Source organism: Mustela nigripes, chromosome 17 (genome assembly GCF_022355385.1).
Source record: "Mustela nigripes isolate SB6536 chromosome 17, MUSNIG.SB6536, whole genome shotgun sequence".
Classification (NCBI taxonomy): Eukaryota; Metazoa; Chordata; class Mammalia; order Carnivora; family Mustelidae; genus Mustela; species Mustela nigripes.
In genome coordinates, this window is record NC_081573.1 from 42,845,268 (window position 1) to 42,862,570 (window position 17,303).

The following is a 17,303-nucleotide window of genomic DNA, read 5'->3' on the forward strand; positions in this document are numbered from 1 at the left end:
AGACTCTGGCTGAACGCATCGGTCTTCACGCAGGACTGACCACCAGCTCTCCTCTTCCGAGAGGGTGTCTGGTCCACAGCTGCGGTCGCTGTGATCCTAGTCAGAGTGGCCTCGAGCCTATGCTTACTTTGGGAGGAAGAGCTATGGAAACCGGGGCTTTCAGAAATGTCTGACGAAGATTGTCTTCTAAGTCCTACCCATGAACCAGGACACCCACGTGGCAGGGGAGTGGGCTGCAACATAAATGATGGGGGGCTGTGTTCTCAATCCCATGCTCTTTCACTTCCATGAAGGACTATGACATCACCCAACTGCACCGGGGTCTGGAGGCCCGTCCTGAGGTGGTTCTCCGCAACGATGTGGCGCCAACCTTCATTCCCACACCCATGTACCGTCCGCGTCCAGCCAACCCAGATGAGATTGGGAACTTCATCATCGAGGTGAGGCCTGGGGGCCAACTGAGGGCAACCTGTTATTCAAGCATTAGCAGCATGGAAGAAAGAGCGTGGGCTTGGGGTCTTGGCTCTGGGTTCAAATCTTAACTCCCTCATCAACCAGCTGTGGGACCTCTGGCATATTTGAGTAACTTCTGGGCTTCAGTTTTCTCCTTCGTGAAATTCTAAGTTGCAGAGTAGTTAACAATAGGTTAGGAATGATTTATTCATTTTTTTCAACAAATAAAACAGTTGTTAGAAAACTGTGCAGCCGGGGCGCCTGGGTGGCTCAGCAGGTTAAAGCCTCTGCCTTTGGCTCGGGTCATGGTCCCGGGGTCCTGGGATCGAGCCCCACGTCTGGCTCTCTGCTCAGTGGGGAGCCTGCTTCCTCCTCTCTCTCTCTCTCTGCCTACTTGTGATCTCTGTCTGTCAAATAAAAAAAAAAAAAAAAAAAAAAAAAAAAAAAAAAAAAAAAAAAAAAAAAAAAAGAAAACTGTGCAGCCATACTACCTAGGTTTGAATGTTTAAATGTCCCAGGTGACCCCACTGTGGAGCAGAGTTGGGGCCCTCTGTTATAGGTGGCATTTTCTTTTCTTTCCTTTTGTTTCTTTTCATTTCTTTTCTTTCTTTTTCTTAATCTGAGAGAATGCGCACAAGCAGGGGTAGAGGCAGAGGGAGAACCAGGCTCCTTGCTGAGCACCGAGCCCTAAGCAGCCTGTTCCCAGGACCCTGAGATCATGACCTGACCCAAAGTCAGGTGCTTGGGGTGCCTGGGTGGCTCAGTGAGTTAAACCTCTGCCTTTGGCTCTGGTGATGATCTCAGGGTCCTGGGATTGAGCCCTGCATCAGGCTCTCCGCTCAGCAGGGTGCCTGCTCCCTCCCCTCTCTCTGCCTGCCTCTCTGCCTACCTGTGATCTGTATGTCAAATAAACAAATAAAATCTTTAAAAAAAAAAAAAAGACTAAACAAAACAAAGTCAGGTGGTTAATCAGCTGAGCCACCCAAGCTCCCCTATTATAGGTTGCTTTAAAGATTGGATGCACGAGCATCTGGAACAGTGGTTCCCAAATATTGGATTCTCCTGGGGAACTTCAAAAACTACTGATGTCTCTAACTCCTTGCAGAGATTGATACAATTGATCTGGATGTGATCTAAGCTTCAGAATATTTTTTAATTGATTTTATTTATTTATTTGATGAGAGCACAAGCAGGGGGAGCAGCAGAGGGAGAGGGAGAAGCAGGCTTCCTAGAAGCAGGCTCTCTGCTGGGCAGGAGCCTGATGCAGGGCTTGAACCCAGGACCCTGGGATCATGACCGGGGCTGAAGGCAGGTGCTTAACCAACTGAGCCATCAGGTGCCCCAAGGCTTCAGAATTTTTTAAAAATTCCCTCTCCCTCTGTTCCCCACCCCATGCTCACTTGCTCTTGCTCATTCTCTTTCTCTCAAATAAATAAATAAAATCTTTAAAAAAAAAAAAATCCCAAGTAATTTAAGTCTAGGAACCCCTGACTTGACAAGTAGCATTTACTAGGTAATGATAGTTATTGTTGATAATAGCTGAGTGTCTCCAGTGCTTTTAATCTGGTCGCAGATTTGATTTATCTGAAGGATTTTGAAAAACAGTGATGCCTGGAATGCAGTGATTCATTTGGTTTTCAGGCTCTGATTTTTTTTTTTTTTAAGCTCCCCAAGCTAAAAATTGAATATACAGCCAGGGTTGTGAGAACCACTGAACTAAGTACATAGGAGATAGATTATAGGTGCCTTCACAGGCTGGTACCTCATTAGCAATAAACGAAGGGTTTTCTCTTTCTCTCTCTTTTTTTAAGATTTTATTTATTTATTTGACAGACAGAGACCACAAGTAGGCAGAGAGGCAGGCAGAGAGAGGGGGAAACAGGCTCCCTGCTGAGCAGAGAGCCTGATGTGGGGCTTGATCCCAGGACCCTGGGATCATGACTTGAGCCGAAGGCAGAGGCTTTAACCCACTGAGCCACCCAAGCCCCGCCCCCCTCCCCCTTTTTTTTTTTCTTAAGTAAGCTCTACCTGATGTGGGCCTCGAACACAGACCTCAAGATCATGGGTTGCATGCTCTGCCGACCAAGGTGCCCCATAAGTGGAGGTTCTTAATACGAGGAAGGAAGGAAGTCTAGGAAGGAGGGAGGAAAAGATAGGTGGATAGAGGGGGGGGAAGATAATTTTTTTTTAAAGATTTTATTTATTTATTTGAGATAGAGCTAGAGAGCAAGCATGAGCTGGGAGAGAGCAGTGAGGGAGAGAGAGGCAGACTCCCCACTGAGCAGGGAGCTCGATGCTGGATCCCTGGACTTTGGGATCATGACCTGAGCTGAAGGCAGACGCTTAACAACTGAGCTGCATAGATAGATGGATCTTAGGGAGTGTGAGGAAGCAGCAGTGGCAGAGGGCTTGGTGGGCAGTCAAGATACCCGACCCTGCCTTGAACCTTTCTTCTGGCCTCCTGCCTTCTAGAAGTAGCCTGGTGGTTGGACTCTGTTCTTCAGCAGGAGCATATCTGAGCGTGCTGCAGATACAAAAGCATCCAGGGAAGGCTGCTCAGAGCAGATGGTTTGAGAAAGTACCATGGAGCTAAATACCTGGAACTTTTCCCTCCAGTCAGATGAAGACCGTTTCCAGAACATCTCTGGACAGACGTTTAGATAGTTTGCAAATACGGTGTCATTCAGTCCCCACACCAGCTGCGGGGAGGGAATCCTCTTGTTTCCTCATTTTACGAATGAGGAGATCATGTTCGACTGTGTGCCAGGTACTAGTCTAATAAGCACTTTACGTATATTTAACATGTACTTTTTATTCCTCTAAAACCATATGAAGTCTTCCAGTTTAGAGACAAGACAAAAACAGCGCCTGGAGGTTAAGGGGTTTTCCCAAGGTCACAAAACCATGGCGTGAAGCCTGAGTTCTGACCCAAGCTGTCTGATTTCAGAGTCCCTGCCCTTGACCTCTGGCCTGTCCCACCGTGCACTGGGCATATACTGGGCTCGGTGCTCAGCATTTATGTGCATTACTTCATTTCACCTCTCAAAACCTTCCTGAAGGGAAGAGATGTCCTCGTGGAGGAGACGCAGGCTCCGCAGGGTGGGCTGCACTCGCCTGAGCCCCGCAGCTGCCGGCTGGCCGGGCGCCACTCCTAACCACCTGCTCTTGTCGCCACAGAACCTGAAGGCGGCCAACACAGACCCCACAGCCCCGCCCTACGACTCCCTGTTGGTGTTTGACTATGAGGGCAGCGGCTCTGACGCCGCCTCCCTGAGCTCCCTCACCTCCTCAGCCTCTGACCAGGACCAAGACTATGACTATCTGAACGAGTGGGGCAGCCGCTTCAAGAAGCTGGCGGACATGTACGGCGGCGGCCAGGACGACTAGGCCGCCTGCCCGCAGGACCAGGGACTCAAGGTTGGGCCGCAGGGCTTCTCCAAAGGAGCTTCAGCCCTCCCCTCATCCAAGGACTTGGGAGCCTGTCAAGAAGTGGCCTTAGCGACTCGGAGGAGAGAGGCCCTCACATCTGACACGAAGGGCTGGTTTCTAAGCCTTTCAGAATGGAGGGATTTGGGCAGTTTGATTTCACCTCCGGAAACCTCTAGACTAGGCCAGGGTTGCCTCCGAGGCCAAATTTCTGGGAGTCTGTCACCTGCCATAAATGTCCGGACCGACTCTGACCATCCCCCATGCCCCCAAACCCTCCAGTGAAGAGGTTCTCTCTGGAATGGACCCTTCTCCCTAGAATGAGTCCTCTTACCGCAACCTGGGTTGTTTTTTTTTTAAATGCTGTCCTCAAAAAGTTAGAGGCGGATTCTCAGCAGTCCCTCGGATTGCTCCGGACACCCCAGCCGGAGCTGCTCGGCTCCTGTGCCCCCGCCACTTCTCTCTCCTCTCCAAGCAACAAGATCTATTGGAATGGATTCCTGCGTTTTTATACTGAGCGTGACTATGTTGTCCTTTGTTTTTTATTTTCCCTATTGAGTGCTGTAGATAAAGGGTGATGACAATCGTGTAAATGTACTACAACTTTTTTATTAAAGGAATTTTTCCCAGAGGTGCCTTGGGGAGTGAACTTCCTTTTATTAGAATTTTATTGCCCTGTGAGTCACATACCACACCATTCACTCACTTCAGTGCCCAATTCATTGGTTTTTAGAATTATCAAGGGGAGTGAGCATTTTTTAACCCTGCTGGCCTTATTTATTTATTTATTTACTTGACAGAGAGAGAGCGAGAGAGATCACAAGTAGGCAGAAAGGCAGGCAGAGGGAGAGAGGGGGAAGTAGGAAGTAGGCTCCCTGCTGAGCAGAGAGCCCTACTGGGCTTGATCCCAGGACCCTGAGATCATGACCTGAGCCAAAGGCAGAGACTTAACCCACTGAGCCGCCCAGGTGCCCCCTCAGGATTTGTATACATGCCCATTGGGCCTAATAAGGGTAAATCTACCCTCCTCTCTACAATTTTTTTTTTTTTTAAGTAATCTCTACATCCAACGTGGGGCTTGAACTCACAACCCTGAGATCAAGAATCACAAGCTCTTCTGACTGAGCCCGCCAGACACTCCTCTCTCTACAAATTCTGAGCTGCTGTCGTGTGTGGGAGAGCCATTAACCCCCTCACCCCTGGGCTGAGCCCCACCAGAGCTACTGGCGACTCTCCTCTGGCAGAGTGTGGCTGTGTTCTGGTATTGCAGTTTGGGCAGACTTCTGAGGGGTGGAGCTCCGCATCGAAAGGCAGGGAGGGGTCCAAGTCTGCTACTTCTAGCAAGTCCCATTTAACCTCAATTTGCCTCACATTTTTCATGTATCCCATGGGGAGTTTTTATGGAGATTAAATGACTTCCTATCTGGCCCGCTGTAAGTGCTATTTGTGTTCACTGGTAACAGCTACCATTTTTTTAATACACTTTAGGGCCAAATAACTTCAATTATTTCCTTTAAACAAATCCTCACAATCATCCTCAGAGGGGATTTTCCTCCCTTAAAGAATGCCTTCATTGTATTTTTTTAAATGATACCTGATCATCATCAAAATCAAGCCAGACAGCAAATTAGAGAACTCGCCCAGGATGTCCATGAAATTGGAACTTTCCATAAGAATACAGGGAAGCAGGAACGGGGCGGTGGGGGGTGGTGGTGTGAAGAGACAGCGGGGAAAGAACAGTTCCACATGAGCCTGTGTTAAAGCGAAGTTTAACTTATGTGCAATGAAGTAAGAGAAAAGCATGTGGAAGGAAGCCAAAGGGATGGCTGGACTTGAAATAAAAGTTTTCGTCCCACAACAGCGACTAAAGCAATGGCGCTCAAAATGCAGTTCCTGGATGGGCGGCAGCAGCATGAGTGCCCGAAATCAGAGATGTGCAGGTGAGCCCCGAAATGTGACTTAACAGGCCTTCCAGGAAATTCTGATGCACAGTCAAGTTTGGGACCAAGGCTTTGGAGGAGGACACTGAGGGTGTCCTGAAACCTAGGCCCTGGATGGGAAATCAAAGGGGAACTCAACTGGGTGAGAAACCTTCCCACGCGTCCCTGGTGGGCAGCACCTTAGCCTGCAGGTCCGGGCCACCGCCTGCCCCTCCCTCCCGCTGCAGCCTCTGGCTCCGGGGGTCGGATCTCCCTCCACCAGGGCCCTGCTGCTCTTGGCAGATAAAGTGAGAGGATTAGGTGTCTCTGCCAGCAAACACCTGCTGCCCCTTATCTTAAACTCCTCTCTGAAAAACCTGAATAAGGCCTGCAACTCTATCTTCAGCAGAGACTAATAATAAAACCAAACAGCCACTGTGCAGGCTGGCCTTCCTCCCCTGGGAGTTTTGGAAGGTGTTGAGGAGGAAAAGTGGCCTTTTCTAGCCAAGCCTGGGCTCTGTTCATGGATCTAGATTCCCCTGGCAATGGAACTCTGAGAGATTTGGAAAAAAACAAAAAAACAAAAAAAAAAAACCCGGGCCTGTAATAAGTCAAAATATGTTAAGTCACCAGTGCTAACCACTCAGAGTTTAGCACCCATAAATTATCAGTCTCATTGGCCATACCAGTGGCAACTGCCTGGATGTTTGACTTGACATACCTGGAATGTGGATCCTTCCTATTTTGTGGTGCAACAATTCGGTATGCATCCTTCCAACGTCTCCCTCCCATGTTTCACATACATTTTGCATTATACCTTTCATAACAGGGCTGAGGAGGCTGCCTTAATGTCTGCAACCCAGTCAGGATGGGTTAGCATTTATTGGAACTCACCAGCACGCATGGACGTGAATGATTCTAGTCTTTTTCCTTAACAATGTTGAAACAAACTCTGGAGCACCCAGCCCTGCAAATGCTTCAGAGCCAGTCCTCCCGTGACTAGGGATGGGTGAGAGGGGTCCCCGTGGCCTTGTTTGGAATCAAGGCTGCCCACTTCCAAGTGGAGGGGTCAGTCCAGGATGACAGCTTTCTGTTGAAAGGATCCCCTCAGGCTCACTCTGTTAAGGGATGTCCACCCCAGGCTTAAAATCCAAAGTCACAGATCCCTAGTCCAATAAAGAAAAATGAAATTGTAAGGGTGCCTGACTTAGTCGGTGGAGCCTGCAACTCTTCATCTTGGGGTCTTGAGTTTAAGCCTCACGCTGGGTGTAGAGATTACTAAAAAAATTAATTTTTTCAATGAACTTGTTGGAGGAGGGCGTCAGGTGGCTGAGAGACTTGCCTCTTTGGCCTCATCTTCCTGGTGTTTCTCCTTAACCTCCAAATGCAGAGCAGTTTGATAACTGCCCCCCAATCCACCCCGGTCATTTTTCAGATGGGAGAAGAGAAGAGTTTCCAAAAGGAGGCACTCTCCGGGATCCGTCCAGCGGGGCTGAGATGGGCAGAGCCCAGGCCTCCCTTCGTGCATTTTCCCTTGCTGCTAACCTGAGCAGATGGGCTGCGGATAGGACCGATCTCCCCAGGTGAGCTTTGTCCAGGCCCTTGAGGCAGCTTGAGGGAAATGACTCATCCTTGGAAGGTAGGCAGGTAGCTGAGGCCTCAAATTCATTGCCTCTTGTTCTCAGCACAGACTTTGCTTGACTCCCAGTCCACGAGGGATGCGGCGAGAAGATCTGGGAAAGGAAATGCTGAGGGATGTCCAGTCAGCAGGGGGCCCTGAGCTTAGCTTGGTGGGTGAGGGCAGTCACTATGGAAAGCCCCTTTTCCAGCCCACACCGTGTATGTCCACTTCCAAAACAGAGAGCCAACTCCTTTTTGGCTAAATGTAGAGCTATTTCCACTTTTCACTAAAGAAGCATGGTTCAGGGCGCAGGTTCAAATTCCAGCACTGCCAGTGTATGACGCCTTAGACAAATCTCTTAACATCTTTGTGCCTCGCTCTTCTCATCTTTAAGATGGAGGACTAAGTGCAAGGCCGCCTAAGTGTTATCTCTACTGTGGTGATTGCTGACAGACTGACAGGCCCAGTTACTGCTCCTTTATCTCCTCTGAGTGGAAACTGCACGTCCCACCCCGAGGGAGACATTTCCGTCTGCACAAAGCCACTTCAGGGGTGAGAGCGGTAGTGGTTTCCCCTGAAGCCCTTCCCCCAAGCGCCCAGCAGAGGGCACTCTTCACCCGAACCTCAGGTTGGCCTTGCGCCTTCCAGCATGGACACGGAGGGCAAGGTCTACAGGAAGGGAGTCGGAGGGCAGGGCCAGCCCACTGGCTGACTTGCACCTTGCACAGGAGTCCGCGGTTTGCCAGCAACTGCCTTGGACGTTTTGGTGGTGATAATGGAGGTGGTGGCGGTGGCGGCAGTCAGTATCCGGCCGTGTCTGGCCAGTTACCTACATTCTCCCACCAGCAGCCCTGGGAGAGCGTTTTCATGCTTCCTTTATAAAAGGAAATTGAGGGTAAGGAGAGTAAAGGCCATACATAGACAGGAAGTGATGGAGACAGTTTTGGGGTCCAGATCTCCTTGATTCCCAAGTATGAACTCTTTTTACTATTAGGAATAAAAATCCCAGGGGTGCCTGGCTGGCTCAGTCGGTGGAGCCTGAGACTTGATCTTGGGCTGTAAGATCCATGCCTACCATGGGTGTAGAGATTTCTTAAAAATAAAGTCTTTAAAAAAAAAAAAATGAATAGGAATGCCTGGGTGGCTCACTCAGTTAAGCGTCTGCCTTTGGCTCAGGTCATGATTCCAGGATCCTGGGATTGAGATCTGCATGGGTCTTTCTATTGCAGCTATAACAGGGTGTAGGGCAGAGAGGCAGTGGGAGAGGGTCTTCATATATGGCAGAGAGGCCCCCAAGCAAGGCAGAGTTGACCCCACCTGACCCTGAGACTCTGAGCCTCTGGCATAGAAAACCCACAGCATGTCCAACCATTTCTGGGGCCCCATTTCTGGGGAGTATGTGGGGACATCAGCGCAGGGCTTTTTTGTTCATTCACTTAACTATTTGCCAAGAATGTGTCCTGTGCCAGGCACTAGTCTAGGTGCTGGAGATATAGAAATGCAGAAAATATTAGAAATCCCAGCCCTAATATATTGGGGGCTCTGGGCAAAATTGTGTGTAGAGCCCACATACCATACGAGTTGACTAAACTCTTAAATAAAAATATTATATCTTCCTACTGGAACAAGGATATTTTTACAGCCATCTGGAAAGCCAGGTTTTAATCTGGATTTTCAGACCTCTGGAATACTGGTTCAGAATGTGACAGCTCAGACAGAGTTAGCCCTCAGCCTAGAAGCAGTGGTCAACCCACTTTTCTTTTCTTTTTTCTTTTTTTTTTTTAAGATTTTATTTATTTGACAGACAGAGATCACAAGTAGGCAGAGAGGCAGGCAGAGAGAGAGGTGGGGAAGCAAGCTCCCTGCTGAGCAAAGAGCCTGATGCAGGGCTCAATCCCAGGACCCTGGGATCATGACCTGAGTTGAAGGCAGGGGCTTTAACCCACTGAGCCACCCAGGCGCCCCTCAACCCACTTTTCTACCCACACCATGAGGTTCCTGTGTGTACACCCCAGATCATGCATCCAAGCTTTGTCCACTGATCCTCACAGACAGCCTTCTATCCCCTGGGCCTAGGAACGTGTACCTGGGCTATGCTGGCTATCCTTTGGACAATCCTGGGGAGGGCCTGGGACCATTTGGGCAAAGAATGGTGTAGAGGACAGGGAGGGGACCCAGGTTCTAGCAGTCACAACTCGGCTTCCTGGAAGGGTGGGAGAGCCAGAGCAGGGCCTTCTAGAGCACAATGCAGAGGCCCTTCCTGCCCAGTCTACGGGCGATCCTGCTAACAACATTCACTGGGAGAGAGACCGTGAGCAAGACAAAATACATGGAACAGTGAAAGGTGAGGCTCTAGAGGAAGATCAAGTTGGGATAGGGTGCAAGGACAGAATGGGGGCGGGGCTCAGTTCTAGTAGTCAGCGAGACTCACTGAGAAGGTGGCCTGTGCCAAAAGACTGGAGGATACTAGAGAGCAACTATGCAGGTATGTTTGAATAAAAGGAACAAGTGCAAAGGCCCTGAGGCAGGAGTGCGCTTGGTGGGATTCAGCAGGGAGGCCACTGTGGTCAGAGCGGGGAAAGAGCAAGAGTGCTGTGGGAGATGAAGTCAGACAGGCAAGGGGGGGGGGGGTCCAGGGTGCCCAGGCCTGAGCCGCTGCCCCCACTCCAGGGCGGGAGGCAGAGTCCAAGAAGCCCTGAGAGAAGCCTAACTCAGCAACCTGGGTTCTATCCTGGAGCTGGCAAAACCTGATTCCCCCTCCACTCCATCCTCATCCACTGAGGAGGCACCAGCCCGGACCTGTCCAGGCCTGCAGGCAGCTGTAGACGGGCAGGCAGGATCTGAGGATCTTCTCCCTCAGGAGGGGAGCCTGGATGGAAAGGGTCCCCAGAGCTCACTGGGGCGGAGTCCTCGTGAGAAGCGCAGCCCCTAGAGGTGGCAGAATGGGAGTGACTCACTTGAGGGTGTGACCTCTCCTGGCCTTAGTTTCCTAAGAAAGCCGCTCTCTCGGAGACCTGGAAAGGGATGTCCGGGAGGGAATACTTGGAAAGCAGGCGGCGCTGTTGCTGCCGCTCCTGGTCCTGAGGCCTCCTCCAAGTTCGGCCCCACCCGCGGCTGCCTCAGCAGATCCTGTGCCCGCTGCCCCGCCAGCCACAGGGGTGTGGAGGGCATGGGTGGGGCAGGAATGCTGGGGCTGGGCTCCATCCATTCCGTCCCCGTGCCTTCCAGTAAAGCAGGGCCAGTGGGTAAAGCAGGTGTGTGTGTCACCGTGTGTCCTTCTGGAGCGCGACAGCCAAAGCTCTGTGGGGAGACAATGCTAAGTGATGCCAGGAATTGTTATCATTAGAGCTCCTATGACTTAGGAACCTACTATGCATCAGGCCATATGCTAGATTTCACTCCAAATCAGAACCAGAGATATACATTGTCCCCAGGATCCAACCCCTTTGCCCCTGGGACCTCACCTCCTGCTGCCCTTCGTCTTCCCTCAGGCTCTTGTTGTGACTCCATCAGCTTGTTGTGACTCCATCAGCCTGCTCCTTGGGAGATCGCCCACCTCAGGTCCCACCTCAGGGCCTTTGCATTTGCTGTGCCCTCTGCCTGATGCGCTGTTTCCCCCAAGATATCTGAGGGCTCCCTCACCTCCTTCACACACCGTCCAACTGTCAGCCTATCAGAGACTCCATCCCTGAAATTCTGTCTTTGGAGGTGGCAACCCTGCCCTCCACCCATCCTGCCTTATTTTTCTGTAGCATTTATTATCCCCCGCCCCGTTCCGTACTATGTAATTTATCTATTGACCAATCTTGTTTTCCTCCTCCCCCCACCCTTTGAAGCTTAGCTCCACAATAGCAGGATTTTTGTCCCTCTTCTTCACTGCTCCGTCCTCAACCCCCAGAACAGTCGCTGGGACATAGTTGGTACTCAGGAAATATTAGCTAAAGGAGCTTCACAACTCTCCAAGGCAGGTTTTATACATTCCTTTTTGGAAATGAGGAAACAGGTCCAGGGAGGCAGGGCAAGTCACCCATGCTCATGGGCAGATGGTAAGCAGCAGAGCTGAGAGAATTCAGGAATAACATCTCATTTAATCCCGACAGCTGTCCAAGGGACAGTCGTGAACAGCCCATTTTACAGAGGAGCAAACTGAGGCTAGAGAGGGGCACAGATGGGTGAGGAAGCTGGCTCTGTCTGTTCTGACCAAGCCATTGTTTCCTGCAAGGTGGGCTGGTATTAGGTGATAACATGAGGCAGGGACTGAAGTATTAAATGATCCTAAATCACACAGAAAGAGGTACAGTGTTTTCAATTTTCTTTCAGTCCTTTTGCTTGCATCAAGGAGAGTCCTCTTTGTGCTTAGCAAGTCTGATGACTTAAGACTTACAGTTTTCTCTCTTAACCAGAGAAAGCCTAGAATATAAACAACATTGTTCTATCATTTTATTGATATGTACTTTTTTTTATTTTTTTAAAGATTTTATTTATTTATTTGACAGAGAGAGATCACAAGTAGGCAGAGAGGCAGGCAGAGAGAGAGGGGGAAGCAGGCTCCCCGCTGAACAGAGAGCCTTATGCGGGGCTTGATCCCAGGACCCTGAGATCATGACCTGAGCTGAAGGTAGAGGCTCAACCCACTGAGTCACCCTAAAATTTTTTAAATTAAAACAATTTAAAAAAAAATAATAATACATTTCCTTAAGTTTTAAATACTAAACCCATTTAAAGAAACAATATTAAGTAAAGATTAGTAAAGTTAGATCTCAGGTATGCCATAAACAGTGAAGATGGTATTTCAAAAAATAAAGCTGTATAATTGAAATCCACGCTCTACATTTTCTATGTTCTTTCAAAGAATATTCATTTTGCATGGGGGTAACAATTTACACCCAGAAAGTAAAAGAAGAATTATGCTCTAATCTGGGTGTTAGAAGTTGCCTAGAGTTCAGGGGAGAGTAGGAGGGAACTTTAGGGGTTGGAGAAATCCAGGAAGTCTTCCTGAAGGAGGATGCCCTTTGAGTTGGCCTCAAAGGATATATCGGAGTTAGATAAGGGCTGAAAGAAAGAAGAGTCCCATGCTTTCATGTGCCATCAACCTTTGTAGAGATAAGAAAACTGGTACTCAGACAGTACTATAATAGCAAGGGATAGGAAGCCCAGTCTGACTTCAGTCTTGAGGGAACCCAATGAAGTAGAAAATAAAGTAAGCCAAGAAGGGCGGGACCAGGGTGGCAGGGTAAGGTAGGAACAACAAGGACCAGGGTGGCAATGGGAGTGGGGAAGAGATGACAAGAGAAGTTTTGGGTTTGAGACAGTAAGGAGTCACAGTGGGCTTTGGGAAAGGGGAGAAGCCTATAAGAAGAGCGGACAGTGAGCGTGAGCATGAGCTGTGAAGCCCCACTGCCAGTTACTCTCTGCCGTTCCTGACAAGTTATCAATTTCTCTATTCATTAAGAAGGGAGTAATGAGAGTACATTCCTCACACAGTTGCTACAACAATCAGATTAGTTAATGGATGTAACACACTTAGAACAGCACTTACCACATAGCAGATACTCAATAAATATTAATCCGTATAGTTTTTGTTATTATTATTAACTATAGAGTGGGCTGGAAAAAAAAAAGAGGTTGGAGTCAAGGATGCTGATTGAAAGGCTGCCACCTCTGTGCCTCAGTTTCCCTTTTGAATCACCTGCTCTCCAGGGGTTCTCCTTTCCAACTGCATGAGTTGTGGGAGCCCACGGAGTACAGGAAAGAACAACTACTAAAACTTGGTGTCCGCCTCATCATTCGGCAAATATGCATAGATCCTCTGCTAAGTGCCAGGCCCCGGGGATATATGGAAAAACAAGACAACCCCACCCCAGGCCTCCTTCATAAAGCTCTAAACTGAGGGAGGAGACAAGAAGGAACCTGGCAATTACAGTGCAGGCTGATCTTAGCCTGACCTGGTGTGGAGTCAGGGAGGGCTTCCCAGAAGAGGCAATACCCATGGGCCGCCTGGGTGGCTCAGTCAGTTAAATGTCTGTTTTTGGCTCAGTGTGTGATCCCAGGATCCTGGGATCAAGTCCCGCACTGGGCTCCCTGCTCAGCAGGGAGCCTGCTTCTCCCTCTGCCTGCTGCTCCCCCTGCTTGTGCTCTCTTTCTCTCTCTTCCTGACAGATAAATAAATAAAATCTTTAAAAAAAAAAAAAAAAGGCAACACCCAAGCTGATACTTGAGGGCTGGAGAAGTTGGTCGGGGGCTAGAGAAGGAGAGCAGGAGGAGCAGCGTGTGTTCAGCAGGGTCAGGGCCATGAAGGACTTGTTGCTCTAGAGCCAGCCCTCCAGCATGTGTCGTCCATACACTTGTGTGTGTGCAAAATTCCAGATGGACAAGGCCGCTTACCCTTGTTGTTGTTCCACTGTCTGTAAGAGCAAGAGGTTGGTAACAGGGGCGCCTGGGTGGCTCAGTGGGTTAAGCCGCTGCCTTCGGCTCAGGTCATGATCTTAGAGTCCTGGGATCGAGTCCCGCATCGGGCTCTCTGCTCAGCGGAGAGCCTGCTTCCCTCTCTCTCTCTCTCTGGCTGCCTCTCCGTCTACTTGTGATTTCTCTCTGTCAAATTAATAAATAAAATCTTTAAAAAAAAAAAAAAAAAAAAAAAGAGGTTGGTAACAACCCCTCGCAACCTTCCGTCTGTGGGGGGGTGGGAGTTGCTTAAATAAACTCTGCCACACTCACAGCATGGTGGGATGGCTATGCTGCCACCGAAAGCAAAGGAGGAAGCTCTTTAGGCACTGCTTGCCGAGTGAAAAAGCAAGTTGGAAAACAGTGTGTAAAATGTGCTACTTTTTGTGTAAAAAAAAGAGGAGGAAAATGAGACTGTATGATTTTTTTTTTTTAAAACATGCAGAGAGAGGGGCACCTGGGTGGCTCAGTGGTTAAAGCCTCTGCCTTCGGCTCAGGTCATGATCACAGGGTCCTGGGATTGAGCCCCGCATCAGGCTCTCTGCACAGCGGGGAGCCTGCTTCCCCCTCTCTCTCTCTGCCTGCCTCTCTGCCTAGTGGGGCTCCATCCCAGGACCCTGAGCCGAAAGCAGAGGATTAACCCACTGAGCCACCCAGGTACCCCTACTTAATTATTGAATTTAAATCTAAATAGCCACACTTGGAGGGACCCCTGGCAGGAAAAGCATGCAGCTCCTGATCTTGGGGTCATGAGTTCCAGCCTCACGTTGGGGGTAGAAATTACCTATAAATGAATGAACGAACAAACCAGTGAACTAACTCCCTAACTTTAAAAAGCCACCTGTGGAAAGGGGAAATTACCAGCTCAGAAGATGATGCTGTCACCCAAGTGGGGGTGACGATGCGTGGGACGAGGGTGTAGACCGAAGTGGGTAGATGCAGGGATATTTGAGGATTGGGTGAGTGATCAGAGGTGGGTTGATCAGTGTGCGAAAGGATGGAGTTACAAGGGCGCCTGGCTGGCTTAGTCTGTAGAGCATGTGACTCTCAGTCTTGGGGTTGGCAGTTCAAGCCCCACATTGGGGGGGAGATTTTATTAAAATAATAATAAGTAAATAAATAAAGGAGTTACCAAATGTTCAAGTTTCTGGCCTGAGCAGCTGTTGAATAATGGTACCGCTTTCTGAAATGAAGAAAACAAAACGGACAGGCTGGCGAAGAGCGATGATAGGTCTGGTGTTGGACTGAGCGTTTGGAGGGGCCTGTGGGACGTGTGAACACAGATGGTCAGGTGCAGGGGAGTCCCAGGGAATGAGGCTGTGGGGAGAGGTCTGGGCTGCCCACAGGCCGGGGACGCTGGCTGGGAGGGGCGCCAGCTTCCCACATCATCCTGCTTCCCCGGTTAGAGAGGAAGGAATAAAGGAGAAGTGGTGGCCCCTTCAAGGGCTTTACTTCATCGTTCCCATCTCTGTGGCGCGGTTGCCTGGGGAGAGAAGTAAAAGCAGAGGGGTGAGGCCTGAGGACAGGCGGTGGGGGAGAGTGCTTCAGGGACCCAGCTGTGTCGTTTCACGAGGTTCCAGGCAGTTGGGAGGCAGCGGAAGTAAGAGCAACAAGACATCCTGTTGAGCCCTGGTGCTTCCTCGCAGGCCGGGTGGTGAGAACACGTGGGGACGGGAAAGGAAGATGTCAGTGGCCCAACCCCACGGAATCAGTGAGTCTATGAACGTTTTGACAAGAACAGCTGTAAAGCTGAATCTCAATGAGCCAACGAGAAATTCAAAAAGAAATGATAAATAAAGCTATAAGAGTAATAATAAAAATCCCCTTGTCTCAAGAGCTTAAGAAAACTTGGGAAAGCCAGGTAATCTGCAGTGTCCTTTCTTTTCCCCTTTATCCCACTCTAAGCAGGTGGCCAGAGCAATCTAATCTTTTTAAGATATAAATTTGGGGTGCCTGGGTGATTCAGTGGGTTAATGTCTGCCTTCAGCTCAGGTTACATCCCAGGGTTCTGGGGTCAAGTCCTGCAGGGGGTTCCTTGCTCAGTGGGGAGCCTGCTTCTGCCTCTGCCTGCTGCTCCCCCTGCTTGTGCTCTCTCTCTCTCTCTCTTTCTGTCAAATAAATAAAATTTTTAAAGACACAGATCCAATAACATTCATTGTACCGTAGGATAAGGATATCATAACCCCCATTTGACAGGTGAGAATATAGAGAGGGTCACCCAGCTGGCTCAGTCAGCACAGCGTGGGACTCTTGATCTTGGGGTTGTGAATTCAAGCCCACACTGGGGACAGAGAGTACTTAAAAATAAAATACCTTAAAAAATAAATATGAAATTTTTAAAAATGAGGATAAGAGGGGTGTCTGGGTGGCTCAGTGGGTTAATCCTCTGCCTTCGGCTCTGGTCATGGTCTCAGGGTCCTGGGATCGAGCCCCGCATTGGGCTCTCTGCTCAGCAGGGAGCCTGCTTCTCCCTGTCCCTCTGCCTGCCTCTCTGCCTACTTGTAATCTGTCAAGTAAATAAATAAATAAAATCTTTTTTTTATAAAATGGGGGATAAGAAAGGTAGTGAAACAGGAGAGATTTGTACTCAGGACTTCTTAATCCCAAGGTCCTTATACTGCAGCCCATTTCTGGGCCCAGTGCCTCATCCTCCCGTCCCTGGCATTTCTCGCTCCCTCCGCTGTTGGCGGCCTTTGGCCAGTGTCTGTCTGCCCCTCCCCCCACTTCTCCACCCTTCCGTTCTACTCTCCTTCTGTCACCGTCTCAATGGAAATGAAGCCACGACCGTTTCTGGTGGAATGCACTTTATGCTCCTTGGGAAATATTTTAAATGTAGATCTCATGTGTTGTTTCCATTCAGGAAAAAACGATAAAGCCGAGTCACTCCATCCTTAGATATCTGTCGCTCTCTTTTTTTTTACTTCCCCTAGTAATTCACTTGACCCTCAGTTAAAGAGGAGAAGTTCCCCTAATCCTAATCAACAAGTAGATCAGGTTGCTCATGCTCCTGCTGGCTGGGGTCAGGAGCAAGCTTATTTTTCCAGGCGTATTAGCCATCTTGACTCATGAGCCACCAGGGAATAACTTCCGGTTTTTAATTTCAAGTGTTTCAGATGGCTGCTTACAGACACGCTCCCCGGCCCCTCTGTGCCCACCAGATTTCTTGCTTAGACAGTTACAGTGTCTTTTGAGTGTCGCTGCCTCCCAAGAACTATCCCTCCCCCCATGTGTGCCAGAATGACCTTTCCAGAACATAGATCTCATCATGTCCCTTTTCTTTGCTTAAGCATTTCTGTTCCGTTCCCATGACCTACTAGATGAAGTCGAACTAGGCTCTCATGTGAAGCCCTCCAAAAACCCTGACCTAAACTGACCTTCCAGCTGTAATTGCTGCCCACCCATAACATCTCCCTGGGTGCAGGCCCCATAGGTCACAAGGG

General features: G+C 49.4%; 1 protein-coding gene across 5 annotated transcripts in view; it reads left to right on the forward strand.

Moving 5' to 3' along the window:
* The window catches only part of CDH3 (cadherin 3), a 76,112-nt gene that overhangs the window by 42,187 nt on the left and 16,622 nt on the right, over positions 1 to 17,303 (forward strand). For 3 of the 5 annotated variants that reach the window (XR_009400668.1, XM_059381466.1, XM_059381464.1), the window contains exons 15-16: positions 294 to 440; positions 7,234 to 7,381. Coding sequence is in view for 4 of the 5 variants with exons in the window: in XM_059381466.1 (XP_059237449.1) it covers positions 294 to 440; positions 7,234 to 7,347 (261 nt within the window). In the remaining variant the exon portion in view is untranslated. Of the gene's footprint in view, positions 1 to 293; positions 441 to 3,630; positions 4,511 to 7,233; positions 7,382 to 15,509; positions 15,527 to 17,303 lie in introns of those variants that run through there. The other 2 variants (XM_059381467.1, XM_059381463.1) reach the window with 2 other exon arrangements.